This window comes from Pan troglodytes, chromosome 10, assembly GCF_028858775.2.
Source record: "Pan troglodytes isolate AG18354 chromosome 10, NHGRI_mPanTro3-v2.0_pri, whole genome shotgun sequence".
Lineage (NCBI taxonomy): Eukaryota > Metazoa > Chordata > Mammalia > Primates > Hominidae > Pan > Pan troglodytes.
In genome coordinates this window covers 14,511,660-14,521,993 of record NC_072408.2, presented here as the reverse complement: position 1 = coordinate 14,521,993, position 10,334 = coordinate 14,511,660, and the positions used below count along the sequence as shown (strand labels likewise).

Here is a 10,334-nt window from a genome sequence, read left to right as displayed (position 1 = left end):
TACAAAGGGAAGGGCCTGTTTCCCTAGACTTCTCAGCCCTAGAGCCAATCTTACTCAGCAAAGTGTTACCTAAGTTGAAGCACCAAGGAAAGCATATTTTCCTGAATAAAGACATCAAGTTTTTTTCCCTAAAATTCCTGGCATTCCCTGTCTTAACATGCTTATTCATGTCAGGAATATCTCCTGTGTATCATGAAACTATCTCCCCAAAACATGTGTCAACATGAAGGGAACAGTTTATTTTTCTTTTTATTTATTTATTTTTAAAAATTATACTTTAAGTTCTGGGATACATGTGCAGAATGTGCAGGTTTGTTACATAGGTATACATGTGCCATGGTGGTTTGCTACACCCATCATCCATCATCTACATTCAGTGTTTCTTCTAATGCTGTTCCTCCCCTTGCCCTTCTTCCTCCGACAAGCCCCAGTGTGTGACATTCCCCTCCCTGTGTCCATGTGTTCTCATTGTTCAACTCCCAGTTGTGAGTGAGAACATGTGGTGTTCAGTTTTCTGTTCCTGTGTTAGTTCACTGAGAATGAGGGTTTCCAGCTTCGTCCATGTCCCTGCAAAGCACATGAACTCATTCTTTTTTATGGCTGCATACTATTCCATGGTGTATATGTGCCACGTTTTCTTTATCCAGTCTATCATTGATGGACATTTGGGTTGGCTCCAAGTTTTTGCTATTGTGAATAGTGCTGCAATAAACATATGTGTGTATGTGACTTTATAGTAGAATGATTTATAATCCTTTGGGTATACACCCAATAATGGGATTGCTGGGTCAAATGGTATTTCTGGTTCTAGATCCCTGAGGAATCGCCACACTGTCTTCTACAGTGGTTGAACTAATTTATACTCCTAATAACAGTGTAAAAGCATTCCTATTTCTCCACATCCATTCCAGCATCTCTTGTTTCTTGTCTTTTTAATGATCACCATTCTAACTGGCGTGGGATGGTATCTCATTGTGGTTTTGATTTGCATTTCTCTAATGACCAGTGATGATCTTTTTTTGGTATGTTTGTTGGCTGCATAAATGTCTTGTTTTGAGAAGTGTCTGCTAATATCCTTTGCCCACTTTTTGATGGGATTGTTTGTGTTTCTCTCATAAACTTGTTTAAGTTCCTTGTAGATTCTGGATATTGGCCCTTTGTCAGATGGATAGATTGCAAAAATTTTCTCCCATTCTGTAGGTTGCCTGTTCACTCTGATGGTAGTTTCTTTTGCTGTGCAAAAGCTCTTTAGTTTAATTAGATCCCATTTGTCAATTTTGGCTTTTGTTGCCATTGCTTTTGGTGTTTTAGTCATGAAGTCTTTACCCGTGCTTATGTCCTGAATGGTATTGCCTAGGTTTCCTTCTAGGGTTTTTATGGTTTTAGGTCTTACATTTAAGTCTTTAATCCATCTTGAGATAATTTTTGTTTAAGGTGTAAGGAAGGGGTCCAGTTTTTGTTTCTGCATATGGCTAGCCAGTTTTCCCAACATCATTATTAAATAGTGAATCCTTTCCCCATTACTTGTTTTTGTCAGGTTTGTGGAAGATCAGATGGTTCTAGATGTGTGGTGTTATTTCTGAGGCCTCTCTCCTGTTCCATTGGTCTATATATCTGTTTTGGTACCAGTACCGTGCTATTTTGGTTACTGTATCCCTGTAGCATAGTTTGAAGTCAGGTAGCATGATGCCTCCAGCTTTGCTCTTTTTGCTTAGGGTTGTCTTGGCTATACGGGCCCTCTTTTGGTTCCATATGAACTTTAAAGTAGTTTTTTTCTAATTCTGTGAAGAAAGTCAATAGTAGCTTGATGGGAATAGCATTACTTTAGAAGGTATGGCCATTTTCACGATATTGATTCTTCCTATGCATGAGCATGGAATGTTTTTCCATTTGTTTGTGTCCTCTTCTTCTTTTTTAATTATTATTATTATACTTTAAGTTTTAGGGTACATGTGCACAACGTGCAGGTTAGTTACATATGTATACATGTGCCACATTGGTGTGCTGCACCCATTAACTAGTCATTTAGCATTAGGTATATCTCCTAATGCTATCCCTCCCCACTCCCCCCACCCCACAACAGTCCCCAGTGTGTGATGTTCCCCTTCCTGTGTCCATGTGTTCTCATTGTTCAATTCCCACCTATGAGTGAGAACATGTGGTGTTTGGTTTTTTGTCCTTGCAATAGTTTGCTGAGAATTTCCAATTTCATCCATGTCCCTACAAAGGACATGAACTCATCATTTTTTATGGCTGCATACTATTCCATGGTGTATATGTGCCACATTTTCTTAATCCAGTCTATCATTGTTGGACATTTGGGTTGGTTCCAAGTCTTTGCTATTGTGAATAATGCCGCAATAAACATACGTGTGCATGTGTCTTTATAGCAGCATGATTTATAGTCCTTTGGGTATATACCCAGTAATTGGATGGCTGGGTCAAATGGTATTTCTAGTTCTAGATCCCTGAGGAATCGCCACACCGACTTCTACAATGGTTGAACTAGTTTACAGTCCCACCAACAGTGTAAAAGTGTTCCTATTTCTCCACATCCTGTACAGCACCTGTTGCTTCCTGACTTTTTAATGATTGCCATTCTAACTGGTGTGAGATGGTATCTCATTGTGGTTTTGATTTGCATTTCTCTGATGGCCAGTGATGATGAGCATTTTTTCATGTGTTTTTTGGCTGCATAAATGTCTTCTTTTGAGAAGTGTCTGTTCATATCCTTTGCCCACTTTTTGATGGGGTTGTTTGTTTTTTTCTTGTAAATTTGTTTGAGTTCGTTGTTGACTCTGGATATTAGCCCTTTGTCAGATGAGTAGGTTGCGAAAATTTTCTCCCATTCTGTAGGTTGCCTGTTCACTCTGATGGTGGTTTCTTTTGCTGTGCAAAAGCTCTTTAGTTTAATTAGATCCCATTTGTCAATTTTGCCTTTTGTTGCCATTGCTTTTGGTGTTTTAAACATGAAGTCCTTGCCCATGCCTATGTCCTGAATGGTATTGCCTAGGTTTTCTTCTAGGGTTTAGGTTTTTATGGTTTTTATGGTTTAGGTCTAACATGTAAGTATTTAATCCATCTTGAATTAATTTTTGTATAACCTGTAAGGAAGGGATCCAGTTTCAGCTTTCTACATATGGCTAGCCAGTTTTCCCAGCACCATTTATTAAATAGGGAATCCTTTCCCCATTGCTTGTTTTTCTCAGGTTTGTCAAAGATCAGATAGTTGTAGATATGTGGCATTATTTCTGAGGGCTCTGTTCTGTTCCATTGCTCTATATATCTGTTTTGGTACCAGTACCATGCTGTTTTGGTTACTGCAGCTTTCTAGTATAGTTTGAAGTCAGGTAGCGTGATGCCTCCAGCTTTGTTCTTTTGGCTTAGGATTGACTTGGTGATGCAGGCTCTTTTTTGGTTCCATATGAACTTTAAAGTAGTTTTTTCCAATTCTGTGAAGAAAGTCATTGGTAGCTTGATGGGGATGGCATTGAATCTATAAATTACCTTGGGCAGTATGGCCATTTTCATGATATTGATTCTTCCTACCCATGAGCATGGAGTGTTCTTCCATTTGTTTGTATCCTCTTTTATTTCCTTGAGCAGTGGTTTGTAGTTCTCCTTGAAGAGGTCCTTCACATCCCTTGTAAGCTGGATTCCTAGGTATTTTATTCTCTTTGAAGCAATTGTGAATGGGAGTTCACTCATGATTTGGATCTCTGTCTGTTATTGGTGTATAAGAATGCTTGTGATTTTTGCATATTGATTTTTTATCCTGAGACTTTGCTGTAGTTGCTTATCAGCTTAAGGAGATTTTGGGCTGAGACAATGGGGTTTTCTAGATACACAATCATGTCATCTGCAAACAGGGACGATTTGACTTCCTCTTTTCCTAATTGAATACCCTTTATTTCCTTCTCCTGCCTGATTGCCCTGGCTGGAACTTCCAACACTATGTTGAATAGGAGTGGTGAGAGAGGGCATCCCTGTCTTGTGCCAGTTTTCAAAGGGAATGCTTCCGGTTTTTGCCCATTCAGTATGATATTGACTGTGGGTTTGTCATAGATAGCTCTTATTATTTTGAGATACATCCCATCAGTACCTAATTTACTGAGAGTTTTTAGCATGAAGTGTTGTTGAATTTTGTCAAGGGCCTTTTCTGCATCTATTGAGATAATCATGTGGTTTTTGTCTTTGGTTCTGTTTGTATGCTGGATTATGTTTATTGATTTTCGTATGTTGAACCAGCCTTGCATCCCAGGGATGAAGTCGACTTGATCATGGTGGTTAAGCTTTTTGATGTGTTACTGGATTCAGTTTGCCAGTATTTTATTGAGGATTTTTGCATCAATGTTCATCAAGGATACTGGTCTAAAATTCTCTTTTTTGGTTGTGTCTCTGCCAGGCTTTGGTATCAGGATGATGCTGGCCTCATAAAATGAGTTAGGGAGGATTCCCTCTTTTTCTATTGATTGGAATACTTTCAGAAGGAGTGGTACCAGCTCCTCCTTGTACCTCTGGTAGAATTCGGCTGTGAATCCATCTGGTCCTGGACTTTTTTTGGTTGGTAAGCTATTAATTATTGCCTCAATTTCAGAGCCTGTTATTGGTCTATTCAGAGATTCAACTTCTTCCTGGTTTAGTCTTGGGAGGGTGTATGTGTCCAGGAATTTATCCATTTCTTCTAGATTTTCTAGTTTATTTGTGTAGAGGTGTTTATAGTATTCTCTGATGGTAGTTTGTATTTCTGTGGGATTGGTGGTGATATCCCCTTTGTCATTTTTTATGGCGTCTATTTGATTCTTCTCTGTTTTCTTCTTTATTAGTCTTGCTAGTGGTCTATCAATTTTGTTGATCTTTTCAAAAAACCAGCTCCTGGATTCACTGATTTTTTAAGGGTTTTTTGAGTCTCTATCTCCTTCAGTTCTGCTCTGATCTTAGTTATTTCTTGCGTTCAGCTAGCTTTTGAATGTGTTTGCTCTTGCTTTTCTAGTTCTTTTAATTGTGATGTTAGGGTGTCAATTTTAGATCTTTCCTGCTTTCTCTTGTGGGCATTTAGTGCTATAAATTTCCCTCTACACACTGCTTTAAATGTGTCCCAGAGATTCTGGTATGTTGTGTCTTTGTTCTCATTGGTTTCAAAGAACATGTTTATTTCTGCCTTCATTTCATTATGTACCCAGTAGTCATTCAGGAGCAGGTTGTTCAGTTTCCATGTAGTTGAGTGGTTTTGAGTGAGTTTCTTAATCCTGAGTTCTAGTTTGATTGCACTAGTTATAACAAACTCAGACAGTTTGTTATAATTTCTGTTCTTTTACATTTGCTGAGGAGTGCTTTACTTCCAACTATGTGGTCAATTTTGGAACAGGTGTGGTGTGGTGCTGAAAAGAATGTATATTCTGTTGATTTGGGGTGGAGAGTTCTGTAGATGTCTATTAGGTCTGCTTGGTGCAGAGCTGAGTTCAATTCCTGGGTATCTTTGTTAACTTTCTGTTAACAGGTGAGATGTGTTTCCTGGTGAGATGGGTTTCAGGTGAGATGGGTTTCCTGAATACAGCACACTGATGGGTCCTGACTCTTTATCCAGTTTGCCAGTCTGTGTCTTTTAATTGGAGCATTTAGCCCATTTACATTTAAGGTTAGTATTGCTATGTGTGAATTTGATCCTGTCATTATGATGTTAGCTGGTTATTTTGCTCATTAGTTGTTGCAGTTTCTTCCTAGCATCAGTGGTCTTTACAATTTGGCATGTTTTTGCAGTGGCTGATACTGGTTGTTCCTTTCCATGTTTAGTGCTTCCTTCAGGAGCTCTTTTAGGGCAGGCCTGGTGGTGACAAAATCTCTCAGCATTTGCTTGTCTGTAAAGTATTTTATTTCTCCTTCACTTATGAAGCTTAGTTTGGCTGGATATGAAATTCTGGGTTGAAAATTCTTTTCTTTAAGAATGTTGAATATTGGCCCCCACTCTCTTCTGGGTTGTAGAGTTTCTGCTGAGAGATCAGCTGTTAGTCTGATGGGCTTCCCTTTGTGGGTAACCCGACCTTTCTCTCTGGCTGCCCTTAACATTTTTTTCCTCATTTCAACTTTGGTGAATCTGACAATTATGTGTCTTGGAGTTGCTCTTCTCAAGGAGTATCTTTGTGGCGTTCTCTGTATTTTCGGAATTTGAATGTTGGCCTGCCTTGCTAGATTGGGGAAATTCTCCTGGATAATATCCTGCAGAGTGTTTTCCAACTTGGTTCCATTCTCCCCGTCACTTTCAGGTACACCAATCAGATGTAGATTTGGTCTTTTCACATAGTCCCATATTTCTTGGAGGCTTTGTTCATTTCTTTTTATTCTTTTTTCTCTAAACTTCTCTTCTCACTTCATTTCATTCATTTCGTCTTCCATTGCTGATACCCTTTCTTCCAGTTGATTGTATTGGCTACTGAGGCTTGTGCATTCGTCACATAGTTCTCATGCCGTGGTTTTCAGCTCCATCAGGTCCTTTAAGGACTTCTCTGCATTGATTATTCTAGTTATCCATTCATCTAATTTTTTTTCAAGGTTTTTAACTTCTTTGCCATTGGTTCGAACTTCTTCCTTTAGCTCAGAGTAGTTTGATCTTCTGAAGCGTTCTTCTCTCAACTCGTCAAAGTCATTCTCCGTCCAGCTTTGTTCCGTTGCTGGTGAGGAGCTGTGTTCCTTTGGAGGAGGAGAGGCGCTCTGATTTTTAGATTTTCCGGTTTTTCTGCTCTGTCCCCACCTTTGTGGTTTTATGTACCTTTGGTCTTTAACGATGGTGACGTACAGATGGGTTTTTGGTGTGGATGTCCTTTCTGTTCATTAGTTTTCCTTCTAACAGTCAGGACCCTCAGCTGCAGGTCTGTTGGAATTTGCTGGAGGTCCATTCCAGACCCTGTTTGCCTAGGTATCAGCAGCGGTGGCTGCATAACAGTGGATATTGGTGAACCGCAAATGCTGCTGCCTGATCGTTCCTCTGGAAGTTTGGTCTCAGGGGAGTACCCGGACGTGTGAGGTGTCAGTCCGCCGCTACTGGGGGATGCCTCCCAGTTAGGCTACTCAGGGGTCAGGGACCCACTTGAGGAGGCAGTCTGCCTGTTCTCAGATCTCAAGCTGCATGCTGGGAGAACCACTGCTCTCTTCAAAGCTGTAAGACAGGGATTTAAGTCTGCAGAGGTTATTGCTGCCTTTTGTTTGTCTGTGCCCTGCCCCCAGAGGTGGAGCCTACAGAGGCAGGCAGGCTTCCTGGAGCTGTGGTGGGCTCCACCCAGTTTGAGCTTCCTGGCCGCTCTGTTTACCTACTCAAGCCTGGACAATGGCAGGCGCCCCTCCTCCAGCCTCGCTGCCACCTTGCGGTTTGATCTCAGACTGCTGTGCTAGCGATGAGCGAGGCTCCATGGGCGTAGGACCCTCTGAGCCATGTGCAGGATATAATCTCCTGGTGTGCCGTTTGTTAAGCCCATTGGAAAAGCGCAGTATTATGGTGGGAGTGACCCGATTTTCTAGGTGCCATCTGTCACCCCTTTCTTTCACTAGGAAAGAGACTTCCCTGACCCCTTTTGCTTCCTGGGTGAGGCGATGCCTCGCCCTGCTTCCGCTCGTGCATGGTGCACTGTACCCACTGTCCTGCACCCACTGTCCAGCACTCCCCAGTGAGATGAACCCAGTACCTCAGTTGGAAATGCAGAAATCATCCGTCTTCTGCGTCACTCACACTGGGAGCTGTAGACTCGAGTCTTAGTTCTAAAAGGAAACTGACCTGCCACCTTGCCGGAGGAACTCTTGAAATGTTTTTGCAGCCACTTGGACTTCAGCATGAAGGGTACAACTCTCAAATCTTGCTATATAACCCACCTGGAGGAACCACAAAACCAAATTAAATAGCATTTTCTCTCCTTTTGCCAGTGCTAGTGTATGACTGGATGAGGAACCCTTTCTCTAAATTTGCTAAGCCTGAAATTTCATCTCTGAAGGAAGAGAGTGAACTCAGCCCTAGTTAGACAGTTCTAGGTTTCTGTGAAATAGGAGTATTCTTCAACTTAATCCTAACACTCACTTACCATGAGGGTTCCCTGCAGGGGTTCCCTGAATTTGAAAGCTTTTTCAAGGACTGTTCCTGGGTAAAACAATTGAAAAAGGCTAGAAGAGACAGACACCAACAAAGTCTGTGAAGTAAACTGTCTAGATTAAGAATATTGAGGGGCTGTAAAGTTAGCTTACAGAAATGGACTTATTATTAAGTTTTAAAAAGTAGTAAAAATGTTAGGCTTCCCACACAGGTGGCTATGTTTATTTAATGGCTGGTAAACATAGGAATATATTTTTAGCCTCCTAGCTAGTGTTTTTGCTTGGTAAACCAGACTAGAAGGATTTGAGAGGGGCAAAGAGAATAGGCAGGACCTTCCTTCCATAGCTTTAGATATTTAGAATGTTAACTCTTACTGATGTTGAAGTTACCTTGAAAGGACTGATAAGAGGATTATTAAAATCATTTAGGTGAATAGGGAGGATAGGATTTTGGTGCCTTCTTCAGTAGACTTGCTCCAAGACAAAGATTCTTTTGATAGTATAAGACCAAAGGACTCGGAATAAAATTAGCTATATGCCTACAGAACATACAGCTCCGTGGAACTGAGTTGTTTTCACTTTGTGAAAGCTGCTGCAGAAAGATTTTGATTTGATAGTTTGTTTTTCTTAGGCTTTTATATTTATTTGTATTTGGTAAGCCTCGGTTGTTATACAAACTCTTCTTTCCCAGCTATAAAATCCTGTGTTGGGTTATAACCTGAACTCATTAAAAAATTTGTTTTCAGGTTTATCAACTATTTATTTTTACTGACATTTGAGCATGTTACTTGATAAGTGATGAGATTCCAGGGTAAGAATCGAGTGCTTTTTTTTCCCCCTTTAGTTTTTTCTTTTAAAAAATTATGTCAGTTAAAAAAAACACAAACAAACAAAAAAAACAACTGCAGTCTTGTGGTTTAGAAAATTTGCTTAGCTTTATAGAGGAAAGAATGTTAAGCTTTGTATTTTAATATATGTTTCTCTAAGGTTAAAAATGGTTTTCAAATGTTATTTTTACTTGTATTTTGCTTTTGGTATGGCCAAATATCAAGCTTCTTTTTCATAGTTCCTGATATTTTTAGAAAAATAAAACTAACCTGCACAATGTGCACATGTACCCTAAAACTTAAAGTATAATAATAAAAGAAAAAAAATTAAATATGGTACTGAAGCAAATAAACCACTAATAGCTGAAAAAAAAAAAAGAAAAAGAAAATAAAAAATAAAAGTAAATTTGTTCCCTAAAGATTGGTATTCTGTGCTTTTTCTTTCTTTTGGCCTCTTAGTAAATCTCTTGCTTTATGTATATATATATACATATACACATTCAGATGTATATATATGTATATGTATATAGATGTATATATGTGTATATATAGATACATATGTGTATATATACATTCAGATATATATACAGATATATACATATGTATATATACAGATACCTCAGTATTGCAGAGTTACTACAGATATATCTATATATACATATGTGTATATACACATATGTATATATGTATCTAGATATACAGTATATATACATATATACACATATGTGTATATATACAGATATATATACATATATACAGATATATACATTCAGATATTTTACAGTTAATTTGCTTCAAAATGAGGCACAATAATACAGTACTTAATTTCATTAAACTCGCTAATTTTTGAATTATTTATACTCCTTACTTTAATGTCTTGAAGTTTGGTCTCATAAAGATGTTAAGCAGAAGAAATTGTCTTGAACATTTCTCTTAGGATATACGTTTATTTTGAATCAATCAGGCACAAGGTAAATGAAATACAGATTCAATGTGCACTTTCTTGTTCTAAGCAATCATTTGATTCCTGCTATTTTAAGCACTACAAATCATCATCATTACCTTTGTCAGTTTGGTCATTATAACAATTTTCATCCATACATTTTTGAGGCTTTTATTTACTTTTAAACTTTTTAGCTAAGTAAAAACCAAAAAATCAACAGTTGAGTTTTCAAGCAGGAAAGATCTTAAACATTTTAAGAGAGTAGTCGCTGAATTATCGGAACAAATACTAAAAGAAAGCAACGATATTACTGCTTAACCCTTCAGCTTTGTTATCAAACTATCTTCCTCTCCATTCTTGGTCTCTTAAAACGTTGCGTTTGATTTTCCCAGTGATTGTCTTTGGGAGTTCTTGAACAAATTCCACCTAATTGACAGAAAAAAACGTGATGAGACACTTGATTCCATCCTTCCAATTGTCCGTGTGATAGG

At 38.7% G+C, this 10,334-nt stretch overlaps 2 protein-coding genes across 2 annotated transcripts in view; one reads left to right on the top strand and one right to left on the bottom strand.

The window, feature by feature from the left end:
- The window catches only part of CD163L1 (CD163 molecule like 1), a 111,812-nt gene that overhangs the window by 99,353 nt on the left and 2,125 nt on the right, over positions 1-10,334 (top strand). The window lies entirely within an intron of this gene.
- The window catches only part of ACSM4 (acyl-CoA synthetase medium chain family member 4), a 29,134-nt gene continuing 28,636 nt past the window's right edge, over positions 9,837-10,334 (bottom strand). The window contains exon 14 of the mRNA XM_508984.6: positions 9,837-10,269. Within this exon, the coding sequence (XP_508984.2) occupies positions 10,183-10,269 (87 nt within the window). The 3' untranslated portion in view covers positions 9,837-10,182. The remainder of the gene's footprint in view (positions 10,270-10,334) is intronic.